Source organism: Eucyclogobius newberryi, unplaced genomic scaffold, assembly GCF_026437365.1.
Source record: "Eucyclogobius newberryi isolate DKJ021-1_F unplaced genomic scaffold, fEucNew1.0.hap1 SCAF_15, whole genome shotgun sequence".
Classification (NCBI taxonomy): Eukaryota; Metazoa; Chordata; class Actinopteri; order Gobiiformes; family Gobiidae; genus Eucyclogobius; species Eucyclogobius newberryi.
The window spans coordinates 8,347,046-8,368,501 of record NW_027315779.1 but is presented as its reverse complement, the minus strand read 5'-3'; the positions used below and the strand labels follow the sequence as shown (position 1 = coordinate 8,368,501).

Here is a 21,456-nt window from a genome sequence, read left to right as displayed (position 1 = left end):
TGTAGCACTCACTGCCCTGAGAGCCGCTAACAGCCACACAAACATCAGTCTTATCACTTCCAAACACAACCATCTCTGAGATCAAAAATCTACAGCCGGGTCTTTTCCACCGGCGACCAGTGTAGTTTAGAGGGGCTGTGTTAGATTAGAGCCAGAAAGACGATTGATACATGTTAGGTATTCAGTGCCATCCTTCGTCTCCTTCCCGCTCCTCTCTGGAGATATCTAGGAGCTCGGGCACTTCTCGGCGTATGAATACTGATTGGGCATTTTTCACAGAGTCACTGATGCGTGTTGAGTTGGAGCCACTGGGATTTACTTTTAACATTTTACTAAAGAAAGGAAGTTGATATTACTAGGAGTGAACACACACTGTACACAGTCAATACACAGTATTCAAAAAAACTGTCCAATGAAACCGAAGAAATATCCAATTTAGTGCCAGACAGAAACAAGGGACTCTAGGGGCAGGACGATGCCTCATAGTTACTTTGAGACTATCCAAATTGTTTTCAGCTGTAGACACAGCTTATAAATCTGTACAAATTAGCCAGTAGAGTCTAGGCAGAAAATCATAGAAAGTATCAAGCCTGATGGTGCGTTCTAGGGAAGCATAAATAAGGATGTCAGGATACTGTCACAGTAATTTCATATTATCATCTCCCAAACAAATCAGAGTAGCATCCCAAACAAGCGGATATAATCACGGTCATAGGAATTATCACAGCATATTCAGGTGGTGCAGCTTACTTACGATCTGTCACACATAATAAGTTGCATGCCTTTCCTAAGCATGGCCAGGCAGAGGGAGCCAAGCTGAGTATTTCCGGATGCAATAAAGTGAGCTCTGGGAAATTGATTCAAAACACCCAATTTGTGTAGAGAGGGAGTTCAGGGAGAAAGCAACAGTTCAGCAAGTATATTGAAAAAATGGCCTCGAAACATATCATGATTGTTTTTGTGGTCTGGTCGAATGACAAAACCCAGACAGAATACTAACAAAGTAGTAAAGATCATGGTATGGCATTAAAAATAGATAGCGCTGTCCGTGGTGCTGAACAGTCCAATCAAATAGGATTTTTCATACAGTTTGTGCGGCAATAAAAATATACTGAATAGAAAAAAAGTTTTCAGACTAAAGTTTCCTGATCAGTTTGCCTTGTGACAGCCTTAGGTATGAACCACTATAGTGAAGATATATTTTGTGAGCTCATTGGGTCTGAACAATTTTATTTCCTCATACGTTTCCCCTTTCAAGCGAGCAGCATGTATTATTAAATTATATACAGGAGACGGAACTCAAAATCAATGAATTCTACCTCTGGGTTTACAAGTTTTTGGTTCCCAATTTCCTCAACTTCCCCAACTTGTCCAAATCTAGAGCATGCAATTCAAGTTTTGTAAAAATTGGCCTTGACCAGACCTGTATCAAGTGAGCAGTTCCTTCCACATGCATTTTGTGGGATGTAGAACATTTCTCTGGCAAGGCGTCCTCCTTGACATGGACAAAGCAGCAGAGAGAGGAAAATACAATTAAATATTTAAATAATGACAGATACCTGTTTTATCTAAGGTCCAAATCATTTGTTAAAAGCACTCTTAAAAGACAACCTCTTGAGACTTTTCACATTTCTCTCCGCTATTATGTAATAGAAGTTGGCTTTTTCCCCAGAATACACCAGCCCAGCGTAGAAGATGTGATTAATTTATTATCGGAGCTCGTAGTGGAGATTTAAGAGGAGAAACCATCACCCCTTCTTGTACTAGCAGTAAAATGATGTGAGGAATACTAAACAGCTAAGCTAAGCAAGCTAAACATGTTTTAATAGAGGCTTCAATGTGATTACCTTTAAGCCTGAAAGAACAAATGACAGAATTATCTAAGCAATTAAACATGGTTCAGTGGTGTGGCTTTCTTAAATGCAGTAAACATATCTCAATGCAGACAGATATTTAAAATGGGAACAAATTGCTGTAAAGTAATGTCTTGGCAAAGTTACATTTACAGTTAGGCCATTGCAAACATGAAAACTGAATAATATCCATATTCTCCTTATGCTATATATTGTAATTCAGAATCCTACATTACATTTTTTGGCCAGTGTTTTACCCAGACAACTTTCCCAATGTTATGAGTATAATGTAGTTTCTCACCCACAATGGTGAACCAGACCGGGGCGTTCGATTGGCTGACGGCGACGACGCCCACTGGTTGAGCCACAGCAGCTGTCTCCGAAACAGAGAAGTTGTAGTACCTCTGGGTGAACAGCGGGGGCGCAGTGGAGGGCACCGGTTTACGAATCCATTCAACATAAAGTTTGACGGTTGACCACAGAGGAGGCTCGCCGCTATCTTCAGCTTTAATCTGTGGAACATTTAAATAGTTCAATTAGACATTAGACAATTAGACGGATACATCGTCACAGTAACATATCGATATGGCGGATTTGACGTCAGATGCCTTTCTCTTCTTCCATGCTTGGGACCAATCATTTAATTAAAGGCTCTGGCTATTTTAAGTTGGTAACCACAATAGCAAAGGCTGAAATGGGAACTGGCCGCTAACATCCATTCTCAAAAAGTTATTAATGAAATGTTTGAGCGTCTGACAATGCAGAAACAATCACTTACGCTCTGCATCGCCCTGAGCCGTAGCTTTTGACAATTAATAATATTTTTTCCAACCTCCAAATTGATCTGAGCACTCACAGCATAATGGGATGGCTGTCCCCGGCAGCTGCATGCTCTCTATTTCATATAACAAATAGAAACGTCATTAAACAAAACAAAAGGAATGTTCTGGAGGAGGCCCTTGCATAAGTGATGGCTGCAGCCGGGATGAACCCAGCTGCACAAGATCACACCGCTCCGTCTTACTATTGTCGAGATATGAGGAAACCTAGATGTTTTCATTTAGGCGTTCACATTATTTGTACTAAAGAGGTTGTCTAAAGATGTCCTTATATAAGATGCAGTTCTCTGTTTTGTGCTTGTCCCTTTAGAGGTCACGGGAACAAATAATGTACCATCGAGACTTTAGTGCGTGTTTATTCAGCACAGATTTACGCATTTGCCCGGGTCAGACAAATGAACATTAGAAACAGAAACACTTGTATCATGTGTATGTGATATGACTATAAGAAACCGACTATACTTGGCATTTGTTTGGGTACCTTATAAAAAGGATTTCAGAGTAGCACAAAGAGCATTCCAACTTGAAACCACAATGACCCCGAAAGATGAGAGCAAAATTGGTGTGAATGTTTTTATATTTGATAGCCAAGATGCAATAGAGACTTTTTTAATCTTTCTTCACCGACAGAGCTCCTGCTTTTTGATTGTTGTTTGGTATTCTACAGATTTGTGAAATTTGACCCAACAGACAACTATAAGTATTTGAAAATTGAGTCCAAAAGGAATCGTTTACTTAGTGAGAGGAAATAATTAGGTTTGCTAGTTCTTTTGTTTGCTTGAAGGCTCACCTCTAATGCTCTTTAAATTGAGGAGTCTAATATGAGCTGGCCCACAGAACGGCCCGTATACTGTTCAGGTCTTGGCCCCTCTGTCAGCCATGTTGTTTTCATTTTAGAGGGTGTTTCCCCAGCACAGGTGACCTTCTGCTCCGGGATTACATTAAGTTAATTGGATTCTATGCAGCAGCACAGCACGTAAGGAACATGCATTAGGTATAAAGTGTTGGAGCAGGATGCACTGTGGATCAGGCACACCTTTATGATCACACAAGTAAATAACACAGTTGCCGCTGAAGTTGTTGTTGTTATTGGGTGTAGCAGGTTTGGAACACACTTGACAAGGGTCTCTTAAACTGCAGCTTATGTGGCTGGTCGGTTATTGTCTGCCTTGGTCTGTAACTATAAACTTGCACAGGAAGAACTGTAATAATGGTCACAAAGAAGTGATGAATTGAGCTCAATTGATGTTTGCAGTTAATGGAGCTTCGCAGAGAGAGAGAAATGCTCACCAATAACAAGCAGCAGTTTTTTATTCGCCGATCACAGTAAGGTTCACATTATGTGTCGCACCATCACAGATTTTAACCTTTTTAAATCTAGGCTTATATTATTCAGACTGGTTTAACGCTCTGTAATGTAGAGACACTTTATTTTGTATTTTGCATTATTTTCTTTGTTTTTACTTTGTTTTACGTTTTTGTATTGCCTTGATTGCCTTCTATTTCTATTCTATTCTAAGCACTTTGGTCACTTTGAGTGTTGCAAAGGGCTCTATAAATAAAGGTTGGTTGGTTGATTGATGGATGTTTTGGTGTCTCACCGTGAGGACGTCGAAGCTGCCTGCCGCCATCATCTTCTTGGATGAAACCGTGGCAGTGCGAGGGTCGATGGTGAACTTGTCCTCCTCGTTTCCGGCAACAATACTGTAGGTGATGTTGCTATTCCCGCCCAGATCTCGGTCGTAAGCAAAGACGCGGTAGACTGCCTCTCCGCGTTTGTTTCTATCTCGCTCTGGCAGTCGGATACGGTACATGAGCTCTGGGAAGGTGGGCGGGTTGTCATTCTCATCCGCAATGTGGACTATGACCCAGACTGTGGACTGTCGAGTCGTCGCCGGACCGTCTATGATTGTGACCTGGTGAAAATAGGTGAAAAATAGCCAATCCAAACAATAAATAAAGTTATATCAGGATTAAGGAGTAATTATCAGGATTTAATAATACTATAATACATATATAGTAAATATATACAATTTTCCCCTAATTATTGTGATTATGAAAACTTTACTTTTTACTCTGTTGTAACAATTCATATCTATCAGCTATTAGTTCAGACAAATGAAGAATGACTGTCTTGGAAAAAATGAGTATACATTTTAGTCTTATATATTTCCTGTCCTCCTTGTCTGATTTCCTGGCAGAACTGTGTCATGAAATCATATCAAACGCACATGGATTTGTCAATACCTCCCATTAATACTATCTAATATCGCTGCTTTTACTGTGGTCACAGAGTTTTGTGCCACGTGGACCAGCGCTCACGAGTAATCTGTGTATTATTGATCCCCTGGAGGCGGCGGCAAAGGTCTGATCACTGATCAATTGGATCAAATAAGGGTGAACGCCCCCGCTGCCGGCCGGCCTGCTCACTAGACTATTAATTACAGCACAGACTGGCAGCCTGAGTGGTGCGTGGCAAGCTATGGCTGGTGTAGCTACTTAAATAAGACAGGATAAGACTGTAATATCAACTAACTTTTAAACCTTTCTTAAATATGTAAAATATGTTATTTTAAGTACATGAGTAATATGTTTATATATTTGTCTCTTTTTGCGTACTATGTAGTCCTATTGTTCTTCAAGGATTTGTACTTTTGTTGCCATCACACTGTATGTACGGTGCAGAACAAAAGTTATTAAGTCCAGTCTTCCATGGCAACTACAGCGAGTGAGAGAATTACCATGAGTCAACTTTGGGCTATTTCAGCCCATTTTGTCGAAGGGCATAGAGCTCAACATTTATTAAGTCGTATGAGGCGAGAAAGGATGTATAAAAGTTTGCCTCTCAAGTGTTGAATGTGTGATTATCTCGTTCATCTGCATTCAGAGCGGAGAGAGCGACCGAAAATGGTAATCACCCGGCTATCTGTATGCCCAGTGTCTGTGCTTATCAAACGCCTGGGCAAGAGCGACTCCTTCCCTGCCCTGTTCCCCATCCTGAGCGGAGCAGATAACCAAATGATAAATGATTACATTTAGAAAATCCTAAACCAGGGGGCTCCAAACTACAGCTATTCATCACAGTTTATGGAGCCTTCAGGGCCTGCCACGAATGTCCTCCACCCTGTCTCTGTTAATAGTGGGCTGTGGCAGGTGTCAGAGCCGCATAAATAATAACATCATAAAGAGCCACAGAACACATTTTTTTTAAACTGTACCTCTAAAAAGTGCTCTGCCTGTTGTTCCCGATCCAGTTTCCTCGCCGTTGTAGTAATCAAACCTGAAAACAATAAGGCTTTAGATTATACAAGATTAAGAATAATAGCTGGAATCTGCTATTTTATTGTGTTGGTTTTAACCAGAGAGGGCTGTACTCAGTTATATTTACTCATTTACAAATTAGACTGAGACAGGCTTTATTCAGGTTTAAAGAGTGCGCACATAACAAACTTACTCGAGTACTTGTAGTTTATGGACTGCATACTTGTACTTATACTTTTTAATTGAGTAAAGTACGTTTTATTTTTGACGATGTTACTATTTTGCGTTTCTTGCGCTGCTTCTACAGATTTGATTTGATTTTTCAAATTTTTTGGTCCATCATTTGAAACCTGATTTTGTTCAGTATTTAAGGTTTTCTCCTTTTAATAAGGTAAATCAACTTAAAGATCAGATGTAATATCTTGGTAGTTACTCTTCTTACTTGGACCACTACATTACTCTTACACGTTTGGAAAACTTCACCCGCCTCTGGTTGTAAGTTCATATTGCTGTAGAAAGCACAGCCCGGGGCGACTGTAGCAGCGCTGACATTTGACCCTTGTTTGTGTGGGACATTGGCGGTCACTGGGGTCACTTGTGCCACCAGGACAGTTCAGACAAGTTCAGAGGAACAGTATTGATAATGTTATAACAGAACTAGATTATTCAGATGGAATGACTTGCAAATACATTAGCCTATATCATTGTCAAATACATGTACGGTAAGCTTTAATCTATGTATTTAAATAATGGAAGTTAGTATCTCCCAGCTGCATTCATCAGTATACAGCGCATATTCAAAGTGTACACTCTATTGAACAATCATTTAATTTATGTTGAACAACATTTAATTGAATCCCCTCATGGTAAACACACAACTGATAATACCCATTTTAAATATTCTAATTCAGGGGTAAATGCTCTATCAATTGAGGCAATTTTTCCTGAACCTTTTTGAACAATTCTATTCATTCTTGGTAAAATCCATAACTGTTTTTATTGAACACTTACAGCTGTACAGATGGAATGACACAATGAGCTACACTGACTAATTACTGTGTAATTATTGTATAAGCATGAACATAATTCATATTCCACTTTATTTTTATAACCCCATAAACCACACAATATAAACGTTTCATAGCTCTAGCTTTAGCACAAGATCAATAAACTTTTATCCATCATAAAAATATCTACATGTTATGCAAATCATTTACTCTTGAACATGGTTTTAGAGGCACAAAGGACACTCCCCGCGTCTTTGCATTTTTAGAAACCTTTAGGGATGAGATTAAGAGATGATATGATTATTTTTGGATGTTAAATATGTGGAGAGTCTCGCACATGCACAGTCAGCATCACACACACAGAGGCGGATCTGAATGTCACCTTCAGCCTGTTATGGGGGCTAACTTCAATTAGGCAAATTAGGAGTAAATCAGGAGTCATGAGCAGGGGCGGGGCCTATGGAGCAGTACATGAAGAGTGCAAGTTACTTCTCTGATATAAGAAATCTATGAAGTACGTTCTACAGAACTGCATCCAGTGTAATTAGACATCAGAACATTTTATTTAAGAAACCCCATACTTAAAATATAGTGTAGAGAATTTATGAAATGCACTGGTGGTTCGCTTTAAATAAGTAGAGCTTTTTATGCGAACATTAATATTATAAATTGCCCTAATAATCTGTAACACAGTTCTTCGTTGCAGTGTGTAAGTATAAATCACCTGTTTAAAAGCGTTGGCCTTGCTCGTAAAACCATCTTAACTATGCAGCATTGATTTGTTGTTGGTACATCACCAATAGAGTCAAATAAAGGGGTGTTTGCAAAGGTCACTCAGCCACAGAGTGAATCAGCAAACACTGCTAAATAACAACACTGCATTCAAGGCACCGTGGTTAAGACTTACATCATGAGTATCTTCAGTGTGGGCACACATGTGTAACTGACACAGCCTTGATTATGATTAATGGGATATTTTCTATATCACCAACAAGCTCCAGTTCATTTACAGTTAAAATGTAGGGAACTGATTAGATATCACCAAACATTTTGCCTTTTTGTTCCCAGTTTGAAGTTTATAATTGTAATTCCTGGTTGGACATGAACAGCAAATATGTAATTCCACAACTGTTACCAAGCAACTACTGAAAACAATAGTTTATGATTTGACAATAAATATAACATGATATCGCCTTTATTTTGTTCAATGATCCTTCTAACTATATGGGCCTCTTACATCTCAATGGTCAGAAATGGTCAGTTCCTGTAAGTGTAAATTGTCTGTGTTTTCAATGGCACGTCGCCTTTTGATGACACAGTTTTAGAACTCAGCACTACTTTCTGTCTTTTTAATCTTCAAAATGTCTTCACAGACCGCAACTTAATGGAAGTGGACCTATGAAATATATTTACCACAGGCGCTATTCCACCAAACTAGAAAATCCAGAGACCCTTCATATGGACTTGAGTAGGAACATAATCAATTTCAAACTTCTACAATAAATGTAAGACATTTTTTTAAACTGCTTTCACCATGTACTATTTGCATATCAAGAGAGCATATTTGGGACATATAAATCTGAAAAATGGCTGGAGTCAAGTTTAAATATTTAGCTTAATTTTGTTGGATATTTCATTATGTACTTAAATTATATCTTTCTGAAATGTGGTATAAAATAAATAAATACATTTGCCTCCGTTTTTGGAGTTAACTTAACTTGATAAATCAGTTTTAGACTTGATGTTGTTGTTGTTGTTGTTGTTGTTGTTGTTGTTGTTGTTGTTGTTGTGGTGGTGGTGGTGGTGGTGGTGGTAGTGTTGATGGTGCTTGTAATGGCAGTTAGCAGCCACCTAAAAGGTGCATTTACTGCCACCTACTGTAGTTGTTCGTCTCCAAAGTGTTTTACGCTTACAGTAAAAAGGGAGACGGAAAGAGAAAAAGCAGAGAGCTTCTGCACACAGTTTTAGATTTATATATCAACACATTTTTCTGTGCAATCCATTAAAATCTGGTGAAGTAAAATATTCTAAAGTTTGATGTGTTTAGGTGCTACTTTGGGGGGAAATGCATTTGGAGTTACAATGTCCCATAAAAATCTATGGACGCAAGTGTGTTAAATTAAATAATAAAACATTTTAAGTGCAGTTTGAACAACTTTGCTTAAGGCAAACATGTTGAGAGGCTAAATTTACCAATAAATAAAAACCTTTGCCTGTTATGTCTCGCTTTAAGCAATTGCTGAGACTGATAACAAATCACAAATAAAAATGGTTCAAGTTCAGAACTAGGCCTCAACTGATCAGCTGCCAGCACAATAAAAAAGGTAAGTGAAAATTGTAGACTAGAGTTACACTAAAAATTGTGCAACTATAGCTTAAACTTCAAAAGTTGTTCATCAGAACTATCCCTTGAAATATATATCTCACCATCACACTGACACTTGGAGAATGAGTGTGACATTTGGAAGTCTTTTGGGGGCACCACTCCATGCTGTCAGATTGTAAACATAAATCAATGTACTTTTTTTTTTTTTCTCAAGCCACAAACTGTCTGCAAAGTTCAACACCTCTGTGAAGAGTGTGGTATTAATCACTTTAAATGCATCTCCCCTCCCTCACTCATGCATGTGTTATTACTCACTAATTGAGTGGCACCGTCAGTCACTTTGGTGTGAAAATTATGTTAATTATTATTCAAATTGAGAGCACTACTCTTTTAAAACCTCTGCAAGTATACCAAGTTATGTCAGTGGGCGTTGGAAAGATGCCTATAAGAATGATCTTCATTTGCATTTTATAAATAATTGGTTTATTTTTTCCAACATGTATTATTGCTAATGTGAATAAAATGAGCAAAAACAATTGCAAAATAATGTAGATAACGGTGCAGGCGCAGACGGCTTAAATCTCAACTCGACACACTTTAAAATACCTATATATCGATACAGATGCAGTACTATGCAACAGATACTTTCACAGGAAAGATACGGGAAATATGGTCCACATGGTTGAACATGAGCTGCTAAGAAGCTATTTAACAGAGGTTGAATCATAGTTAATTTCCTGATTCAAATGCCAGTCACCAGCTTCTGCATGTTCTCTGCTCTCACACACATTAATAACTGTAAGGGAACAGCAGTCTGCCCCGATTTAGATCAATATTAGCCTTTTCACCCTGTGCCACTCCGCCCCGCTACATATCAAATAGAATGTCTGAAAAGCCTTAATAAAAACAGTGTATATGCACACAACGCAGCAGGGAAAGTGCTCAGAGCCAGTCATGTACGCTGCAGAAACAAAACTGCCACTCAATAAAGATGTTTTTATTAAATCTGAGCTGTAGAGACTCTAGTGCAGCTGTTGGTACAGTAATGTAAAAGAAGAGTAGAGCAAACATGCTTGAGCAAGAAACAAAAGAAGACCAAAAATACTCAAAGAAGTACAGTTTCTTTCTTTTTAAATCCAGGCTTAAAATGTATTTATTCAGACTGGATTTTAACACTCTGTAATGTAGTGACACTTTATTTTTGTTATTTTGATTGTTTTTACTTAGTTTTTATGTTTTGTATTGCCTTAATTTTGAATGTGAAGCACTTTGGTCACATTGAGTGTTGTAAAGGGCTCGATAAATAAAGAAAAAAAAAAGATTGACTGATTGATTTAAAACCTTTGTTAGTATAACTGAGTAAATATAAGTACTACCCACTCCAGCTTTAGCGAGGATGTTATTGATCTGACCTTAATTACAACATGTAAAGTAATAAATCAGGCTTAAGAACATTTCATTTTAACTATAGCGACAATGAGAAAGTGAGTTAAGGATAGTTTACCGACCCACCAAGCCTTGTCCGCCGTAGCTATAGCAACAAAGCGCATCAGTTGAAAAAACTCTGCAAACCATTGAGCCACTGGTTCAATGTGGCATTCCCCAAAACAAAAGAGATTCATTATTTCAACTGTTAGTAATTGCCGGATCTTTGTCTTTTAAAGTTTCTGAAAAATGTCATTTAAAAAAATAAGCTTTTTTCTTCTTGTCAGTGTCTACAACGTCAACTACTTTGCAAAGTTGGACCATTTGAGTTTGAAAATGTTTCATTAAAATAGACCTTTCATGCAAACTTAAATGAATGTACTTAAATGAATGGGACTAATTGCTGTCCGCTTTATTTTAGTTGGAGTAACTTGGAGTTGGAGCACTATTTTAAAGCGCGGGGCGTGTGGACCAGGCGTTTTGATCTGACACTGATGTCTCTTTAAATCAGAAAACAGGCCCCAGTAACGACGCAGATACAAATACAATATGTTTCCCCAAACTCTCACACAACTATCTGGAGCAGAGTTCTCACATTGTTCTCCTTTTTTCCTATAGTTGAATAAAACATTATACCTCTTCAATAATTATTTCATGGCGCCTTCAAGCAGAGCGCACACAGCGTAGACGTCAGGATTTTACTGAGCACCAGCATTGTGCATAAAATGCTAAAAATCTACTACTTTTACTACTACAATTACTTCTTATCCCCGAAGCTGGCCCACAACTGTCGCCTCAATACTAATAAAAAAAAAAGCTAAATTTCACATCAATGAGGTAATCAATATACATTATTATTTGACATATTATAGTCCCACAATCCTGCATTCCCACATCACTATTACTAATCATCATCATCCTTACTGTAATTGCTTCTAGTTTTGTTTGAAAAATAGTTCCATCTATGATACAAGTATTGTGGCTTATGCATAATCTCCAGAATAAGATGAAAATAAAAGACCACAGCTCCAATTGTATCTTCAACTGCAAACACTGTCACCATGGTAACTACATCTATCACAACTAGCATTTTAAAAACTTTATTTTGTTTTTAATCAATGATAAAAGGTATCTTAGTGTAAAAAGAGGTATGTTTTGTGCTGGAAGAAAGTAATTGAATGTGTAAATAAACACCTTGTATGTGGTCTGAATCCACATGTGCTTCAACAGTGTCAGTTTAAATGATGCTTTCCCCTGGGCTGTGTGAACATCACATTACATGCTCAGACTCCTTAAGTCAGCTTGATCCTATAGTCACGGGCTTATGGTAAACCCAGGAGCAGTTGGCACAACTTTGGACTCAAAAGTATTTCAAATCCCCTCTAATACTACGGAAAACCTTTAACCAACTTTAGCTTTGCACTTTTTACATTTTTATCTCACTAAGAAAAGTGTGGATTTTCTCTTGCAATACATCATTTGTAACAGGAATGAGTAACACCACGGCTGGACTCTAGGGACAAAAAAGGAATTAAAAAAAGAAAATCGCTTTGGCAAATACAGAGTCTTAATACAGTGGAAAAGTTTCCGGTCTGATTAGAAAAAACTCGCCATTTTAATAAAGAACCGAGTGCAATCATTTCATCAACCACAAAGTGCTTACACACCAACAATAGTCGGACAGAAATATTAGTTACAGTTGGGTCTGTAGGGATAGTCTGTGTGTGGGGACGGATGTCAACTTTATTTGTGGAGTGGGCGGTCTTTTGTTATACCAAATGTGTGTGAATGATGCAACAGCATTAACCATGTGAAGTGCACTTGAAGATCCCCAAAACCCTCCAGGCTTGTTCTTCTGTTGACCTTATTCCAAAAGCCCGTCTGGGCGCCACCGTTCCACATAATCCTCCTCCAGTTGTATCAGTAAACATAGGGCTGACAACCTCCAGAGGAAATAAGTTCTACACAGACTAAAAAGTCGTTTTCAGGCCCAGGGAATCAGTGCATTGTTGATTTATAGGTCACATGAACATTGGACATTTTACACAAATCTACTTTATAGCATAGTTTACCCTTCTCCAGTTAAGGGAACAGAGTTCAATCTTTGGTATTGAATAATGACACTTTCTGAGGCTATTTTATAAACTATTTTAGGTTTGTTTATTTAAACTGAGAAAGTAGACGTTGAACTTTATGCTAGTTTTTGCTTAATCCATATCTACTGTATTTATATAAGTGCTGCACAGACACAAAACCTACAACAGAAAACAAAAGGTCTAACAAATGCTCAATTACTAAGATAAGAACTTCAGTAATCCTAAAACAGACAAATCTAATCAAAGCAAAATCATGAAAACAACAGCATTAGATAAGTAAGAAGAGAAAGAGTGTTCCAGAGCTTAAAGCCCGACTGAAGAGACCTGACCCCCTGGGGTTAAAGGTGGCATAACATGCTTTTTTTCACATTTCGTAGTCTATCCTAAGTGTATAATTGATAATAATAATAAGGGTTGTGCAACACCCTTAACATAATAGTTAAGAAATATCACCCAGACCTTGGACCCCCTCACCAACCCGGAAATGCAGACGGCTTGGTTTGATATTCGCCCCCACCCTTGCGAAGAGCGATCTGGCTCCCCCGCCCAACCTGTGACGTAGTCTCAGAGCGCGTGTGTGCCCCGCCCACCCGTGACGTAGCCCCACAGCTGTCTGCTCCGCCGTGCGCCGCTCCCGCCGCACGAGTGAGTGACAAACGATAGAACTTCAGATCAACGAGTCTACTTTGAGCCTAAATAAAACTGGTGTTAATTCTACAGCGTGCACAGAACAGATATATCTATAGATCTACAGATCTATAGATATATATATATATATATGTAAATATATATAAAAGTCTTATGTCCATCGCGCTCTTATTTCCGGGTTTTTCGGTATCGGATAGAACTTCTCTCCGTTTATTTTCCTGGTTGCTGCATCAACTGCCACATAAACCTTCACCATTGTGATAATAGTAAAGAGTGCGATATCATTAATGAAGTTTTGGGCCTCTTTGAACCGTGTTTCGTCGTAAATCGAAGCAGAAAAACTCCGGAATGGGCTTGTATGGTGAGACACGGCAGCCTGGTACAGCGCGGAGCCGGGGGGAAGGGGCCGGGAGGAGGCAGGCGGGAGGCGGCCGCCCGTCAGTTTGGAGATTCGCGAAAAGGAGATATAGCTAAAAACTGCGGGAATCAATAAAAAAAAAAACACTCTGGGTACATATATGAAGCACACATAGCAATGTAAGAAGGTTAAACGCTCTGAAAAGTCGATTTTGCATGTTATGGGACCTTTAAGTCTCATCCTGGGCACCACGAGCTGGAGCTGGTCCTTGGACTTCAGAGCGTGTGCGTCTGGATGAGCTCTGAGGTGCATTGTGGGGCCAGTACATTCAAAGTGTTTAAAACAAACAATGACATTTTAAAATCAACTGGAAGCCAGTGCAAAAAGGCTCAGAGTAATGTGCTCTTGTTTTCTGGGTCCAGTTAAAAGGCGTGCTGCAGATGTTTGGACACACTATAAGTGACATGGTGGCTAATGCGAGAACAAGGTGCATTACAATACTCTAAACGAGATGAGATCAAATGTGAATAGGCTCAGTAATTACAGAGGTATGAACCATAAACCAGGTTTACAAATCTGCAATCTGACTCTACAATAGAATGGTTTATAAACTAAACTAGGCATTATTATGTCTCATCTGCTGCTCATGTCCAATCAGGAAGTAACAGGTTCAGTGAAATCTTATATAATAATGTTCTCTATAGATTATTGTTATTATACTGTTATTTGCACTTTAACCACGCTATAGAGACTAGCACAAGTTGAGAGTCAACATTTTTCAAGTGGCTCGGACGGTAAGCAAATTCTTATTTTTTTTTACTTTGAAGGCAAAAAAAAAAGATCCAAATTTTGCCATTTTTTGAGTCGGAGTGACCACCAGGGGTCAGGCTTCAACAGTCAATGACGGAAAACGTCTCTATCAACCCGATCAGGAGACTAAATCTCACGATTTTAAGACATTTCAATCGACCTTTTGTACGCCGGCGAGCGGGGGGAACATGCGGGGGACACGGGCGCCGCCATGTTTGTTGTGATGACACTACTGGGCTGTGATGACGCTACTGGGCGTGTGTCAATCCCAGAATGCATTGCGTAAAACACCCTGACAGAGCCTGGCATGTCCTATGGAAACTTCAGTGGCGCCGACAGAGACACTGCAACTACGAAAAGTCTGAGGAATAAAGTCTGGCGGTAATGCAACAATTGGATGCCAACCGCCATAAAACAACAACAACAACAACAACAACAACGAGACACTGCAACTCCGGTCTGGAGAGACCGGAGGAGAGTGGATCGGTGGTCGAAGACGTTCTGGACGGCATGGAGGAGCAGTCTTTTCTGGCTGCACGTGCCCGGAAACGTAAAAAGTCCCTTAGCTCGTCCGAGGGTTCTGGGAATGAGCAGCAGGATGAGGCTGAAGCTATTGATATCCGGGGTGAGAGCAGAGACTGTAAGGTGATCATAAAGCTAGCACAGGATAGTGCATCCTTTAAGGAGTGGAATTCAGTGGCATTGTCAAAGAGCCTAACTGTAGCTGTGGGAGTGATCAAGAGTGCGAGTGTCCTTAGAGATGGCTCGCTGCTGGTCGTGTGCAAGGACGCGGCTCAGCAACGGAAGGCGATTGGAACTAAACGTCTGGGTGGAAAGGACATTCTTGTGTCTGATGCTGAAAGAAACACGGTCAGAGGAGTTATCGTAGGTGTCCCTACGGCGACGTCTGTGGATGAAGTTAAGGAGAATTTGACTGGAGCTAAGGTGCTGGACGCTAGGCGGTTGATGGTGACCCGGTCTGGGGTAAGGTGTGACAGCTTGTCGGTAATGGTAACACTTGAAGGGAGGTGCCTGCCTAGTAAGGTGTTCATTGGGTTCATGTGCCATAACGTTAGGCCATATGTTCCACCGCCCCTGCGTTGCTTTAAGTGCCAGCGCTTTAGGCATATTGCAGCGGGCTGTAGAGGGAGGCAAGGATGTGGTAAATGTGCAGGAGATCACGAGTATGGGAGGTGTGACGTGGGAGCAAAACTGAAGTGCTGTAACTGTGGGGAAGAACATAGCTCTGCCTACGGGGGATGCAGGTTTAGCAAAAGAGCTGCTGAGGTGCAGAAAATAAAGGTCTCTCAAGGTATATCCTATGCAGATGCAGTCAAGAAAGTTTCAAGTAACAAGTTTAGAGTAAATACAGAGAGAGGAGCCAGTGCTGCTCCCAGCCAGGGCGAAATGAGAAAGGCCAGCGTGGCTCCCAAGAAGTGTGAAGGTTTCAAGAGTGGAGGTCCCAAGTGTGCAGGTTCCAGAATTAATGAGAATACCCTGGTTGTGGATAGAGAGGATTTTGTACTCTTTATGGTGGATGTTGTAAACTGTGCTGCTCAGACTCAAAGCAGAACTGAAAGGATCAGGATCATTGCTAAAGCTGCAGGGAGATTCCTTGGAACAAAGGAGCTTGATTGGGCAGATATAGAAAACAGGCTAAAGGCGCTAAATGGCAGTCGGAGTGATGGGGGTCTGCTTGTGGGGAGTCAGAGTGATCAGAGTGATGAGATGGGGGTGGGGGTGGTCTCCTGTCCTCGCCCAGTCTCGTAGACGCACGGCTACCAAGCAGCGACATCAGTGGAAATATTAAAGCCTATAGAATGAAGCCTAAAGAATAAAGCTGTACGGTGGAAGCACCGAACGTCAAAGAAGGAGAGGAAGATGAAGAAGAGTCTCCCTGGAATAAAGCCGGTTGTTGTTGTTGTTGTTGTTGTTGTTTTATGGCGGTTGGCATCCAATTGTTGCATTACCGCCAGACTTTATTCCTCAGACTTTTCGTAGTCCTCAGACTCTGTCGTAGTCCGTAAAAGTACTCCTTCCATTGCTTTGGTGTTACAAAGCCCATGAGGTCATGATATGTCTTTGTGACTAGAATAGTTGTTGTTGTTTCAGAGACCAACAGTCTCCCTGGAGTGAAGCCGGTTGGAATATGACGTTTTTTCAACAAAATGCTGGAAAAAATTCAGTCGGCTAGTTTCACACCGGGTCGGTCGGGTTACGGCAAACAGACATTATTTTGCTCAGCCCTACAATAGAATTTAAAAAATGAACTGCGCTTTGATATATTGAGGGTCCAATACAAAATAATACCTTCATGCGCTTTACAAGCCTCTCCCTGTGGTCAACACTGTGGTCAACACTGTGGTCAACACTGTGGTCAACACGCCTCGCTGAGGTAGACTGACGCTATTAAGCCAATCAGCACCATCAGCTTACAATCACACACACACACCCACACACACCCACACACACACTACAAACAGAGACTACACACACACACACACACACACACACACACACTACAAACAGAGACTACACACACACACACACACATATATACACACACACACACACACACACACACACTACAAACAGAGACTACACACACGCACAAACACACACACATTCACACACACACACACACACACACACACACACACACACTACAAACAGAGACTACACACACACACACTACAAACAGAGACTACACACATACACACACACACACACACACACACACACACACACTACAAACAGAGACTACACACACACATACACACACACACACACACACACACACACACACTACAAACAGAGACTACACACACACATACACACACACACACACATTCATACACAGGAAAGATGTGGGAAATGTCTTGCCCAAGGACACAATGACAGCCTGCTGCAGCCTCTAATGACTTGAACCACTCTTTGTCATTTAAAGGATCTTTGAATGAAACGTTCATTATGAAGTTCTTCCTCACCAGTTTTGGCGTTGACAGTGAAGAAGTTCTGTGGGTTGCCGGCGCTGATGCGGTAGGAGAGACGGTTGGGCATCGCTGTGAGGTCAGGGTCCTGCGCCTGGATCCGGATCACAGACACATCTTTGGGGGAGTTCTCCATGACAACGGGATGGTAGATGGGGTCTGACGTCAGTGGGGCATTGTCATTAACATCTTCAACCTTAGAGAGGAAGTGTATAATGATATTAGAGGTCTATATGTAAATTAGATTGATAGATATCTGGATTGGAAGCAATACGACGATTTAATAGGAACAGAGTGGAGATAACAACGGGCATAATCGTGAAAGACTAATAATAATAATAATAATAATAATAATAATAATAGCTATAGATAATTATAGCAAAGATAATGTTTGTTGTAAATGTTAGACTATTAGGGCTGTCCAAGGTGACGTGGTAAAAGAAGATCAAATACAAAATTAAAACATAAATCATAGCCAGTTTATTTTGATTTGTGAAATAATAAAATACAAAATAAAAATGTCTAATTAGAATGCTTTGTGTTATATTCAATTCAAATATTGACCTAAAAATCGGCGTACAGTGGGAGTCCTCCTCACAAGAGGGAGTTGACCACTGGGTGGCTAAGTAGGTAAATTCAATTTTTTTTTTACTTTGAAGGCAAAAAAAAAGATCCAAATCGTCGCCATTTTTCAATTCATCATTCAACAGTCCAGGGGTCAGGCCTCAACAGTCCAGGAGTCAGGCTTCAACACTCCAGGGGTCAGGCTTCAACAGTCCAGGGGTCAGGCCTCAACAGTCCAGGGGTCAGGCCTCAACAGTCCAGGGGTCAGGCTTCAACACTCCAGGGGTCAGGCCTCAACAGTCCAGGGGTCAGGCCTCAACAGTCCAGGGGTCAGGCCTCAACAGTCCAAGAGTCAGGCCTCAACAGTCCAGGAGTCAGGCCTCAACAGAATGCAAAGCGCAGGTCAAATTTAATATGAAGCGACACCATGATGCAGAACGACGTGAGCGGTGGTAATACCAGTGGACGGACAGAGCCAAACTCTCAAAATAAAAGGAAATACAGGTTCAATCCTAAATGGACTGTTCAATACAGAAGCAAATGAATGACTGAAAATGATATTGTATATGCGTCGTGCAATGTGTTATTTATCCCTTGGGATGAAATATAAGTTGACCAGCGCCATAACTTTATTCTACACGGCACTTTAGGGGAAAAAATGGTTGGTGAGTCGGCAAAATATAAGATAAATCAAATAATGTGGTGTCGTTTTGACAAAATGCTGATATTTTTTTATATATATTCAATAAATATCCAAACTAGTGTTCAATCATTCATATATTTAACAAGGAAAATGTTCTGTGCAGAACTTCAGACAACCGGGGCCATAAATTACAGAATCTCCACTTCACACGGTTCAGCCAATTATTTGTACTCCAAAGAGTTCATGAACAGCTTCAGTTTGAATTAGGGCTCATTTTAGTCAAACTTAAGAGGTTCAAAAGTAAGATTAATCTGATTTTGTTTTAATTAATTGACAGCATTAGTTTCTATACACTACAGTTACTGCTGCTATCGCTAGTTTGACTATTTCCTCTGTGGAAAGTTCTAGCCAAAAATCACTTTAATCTCGGCTCTATGAACTGTAATTACATATTTTGTGCTGTGTCTATTTTAATCTGCAGTTTGTAGACTAACTCCAGCTCCAGTTCGGGCGCTTGTTTGGCTATCAATCACAAAATGGAAGTTTATTTAGCAGAAAATGCCACAGACGTTGAGCGTTAAATGCACTCCAAATTAATCTATTTTATACCACATAGATCTACGATATTTATGGCAAAAACGCAGCATTGATGGATTGTTTGCCAGGAGCCGTGAGCGCCGGTGCACTTGAGCAACAGCACCAGCGTCTGATTAATCTCTTTAGTTTTGTTCAAGGGAAAGAGGCCAAGATTCCCACTACGCCACAGCTGAATTCCCCCAAGCGGCACTTGGTCTGTGTTTTCATACACTGCTGATCTCTGGGCTGAATATACAGACTTTTAACTCAAAGACAAACAATGGGAAGTGTTATCAGCAACTACTGAAGTCATTTATACAAAGATCTCATTTGGACCAAAGCATTCAACTATGGAAGATCTTAAAGATACACTGCATATCTCAATTTGACATGGCATTCACGTTTATCTCTATGGAAACAAGCAGCCAACGTGACCAGGTCCAATGACAGGTAAAGTTACAGGTCAGATCTGTGGAGGGGGACCCTGCACACAGTAAGAATGCATGTTTTTCAATGTGCATTTAACCAATAAAAACACCGGCAATTGAGTAAATGCCAGAGAAGCTGCAGAAAATTTCAGACAAAGCAATCATTTTGTGTTAGATAAAGTGTATTGTTTGTCCCAGCAGCTGATTCTTCTTTGACAAGGCTCAACACATTCATCATTGTGAGACGTTAAAAGCACATCTCACTATGACGACAGCAGCAGCTACGTGGTCTGAGCTCATTGGTTATCATCAGTTATGCACAGGTGGCATAAACGTAAAAGTAGAATTATAAAAATGTCAAGGTACAGCTGAAACTCCTTTACCTGAGTAAAAGTACAAACACCATTGGGTTCAAATTGAATCAATTGAATGATGGGTTTTAAATCAGATAAGACACATCAGGATGATGAAGGCTAAATAAAAGGAAAAGCCTCTGACAGTTACTGACTGGCCTGTTCCTTCTTTAGCAGAGGAGCTGAAGCCTGCTCTGTGTTTATGATCTCACAAGTTCTCAGCAACACTGCAGTCAAACACCACGAAAATATGATCCAGATGATCAGTCAGTTTGTTTATGCATTAACCGGGCCCCGCCTCTTTTACCTCCGTGCCTCGCTCGCCCCAGCCCCTTGGCCTTAAGTCCAATTGGCTTATATTTCTTCAACAGTAAAAGGAAAAAAGGCCATGACTCAGGCGCACATTGGCTTCGTAAAAGGAAAAATAAAAGGCGCAGATTTAGAAAGCATAAATACTAGGGTTAAAAACTAAGGGATTGAAGTAAAAAGTCGGCAGTAACGTTAATTTACAGTAAAGATACCAGAAAAATCTACTTAAGTACAGTAACGAAGTACTAATACTTATAAATGTTGTTCAGTGAGGCAATGCCATTTGGAAAGAATCATGTATTTCATAAGTTCTTATGGGCCATTGGGACTTTTAACACCTGCCTGACAGTAACAGTGTTGATTTAGTTTCATTGTCCACATGAGGAAATTGGTCCTCTGTGTTTGACCCGTCCTTTAACCAGTGCCTCTGGGAAACCTGTCAGGAGCAGTGAGCGTCCTCATGCAATGTCCCGATATCTGTGGTGTCTCCTGTGACCTAAAGCCCAGATGTTGGTCACTGATAATGTAATATTACTTAATTTAGGGATGTGACAAAATCATAATTCAGTGTTCTGATTATTGTGAGAAGAAACATCACGATTTAACATAGTTGAAAACATTATCCCATTGTGAAATCTGAGGGTCTAATACCATTTCTCATTTATGTGACCTGCTTTTTTAAATCAAACTTTCAAAAACAGACTGATAAAAAGCTATTTGCTAACATTGTAATAATTTTTTTTAGTTCTTATGATTATATTGGGATCTGAATAATTACTACTATACACTATATTCTGGCAATGTTGTGTTATAGTTGTATGAAGTGTTTACAACTTAATTGTAGCACAATGACTAAACCCCTAAAACCATCTTGTATATGAACAATGAACAATCTGAAAATCTTTCTTCCACTTGTATAAATGCATTTACCACGAGTCTGTCTGCAATATGTATAAGCATGTAGCATGGT

At 40.0% G+C, this 21,456-nt stretch overlaps 1 protein-coding gene across 1 annotated transcript in view; it reads right to left on the bottom strand.

Annotated features, from left to right (window-relative positions):
• Nucleotides 1–21,456, bottom strand: part of fat3b (FAT atypical cadherin 3b) — a 110,309-nt gene that overhangs the window by 73,924 nt on the left and 14,929 nt on the right. The window contains exons 7-11 of the mRNA XM_072445647.1: nucleotides 17,611–17,809; nucleotides 5,911–5,972; nucleotides 4,294–4,608; nucleotides 2,155–2,365; nucleotides 1,424–1,495 (exon numbers count right to left, since the gene is read on the bottom strand). Coding sequence (XP_072301748.1) covers nucleotides 1,424–1,495; nucleotides 2,155–2,365; nucleotides 4,294–4,608; nucleotides 5,911–5,972; nucleotides 17,611–17,809 — 859 coding nt within the window. The remainder of the gene's footprint in view (nucleotides 1–1,423; nucleotides 1,496–2,154; nucleotides 2,366–4,293; nucleotides 4,609–5,910; nucleotides 5,973–17,610; nucleotides 17,810–21,456) is intronic.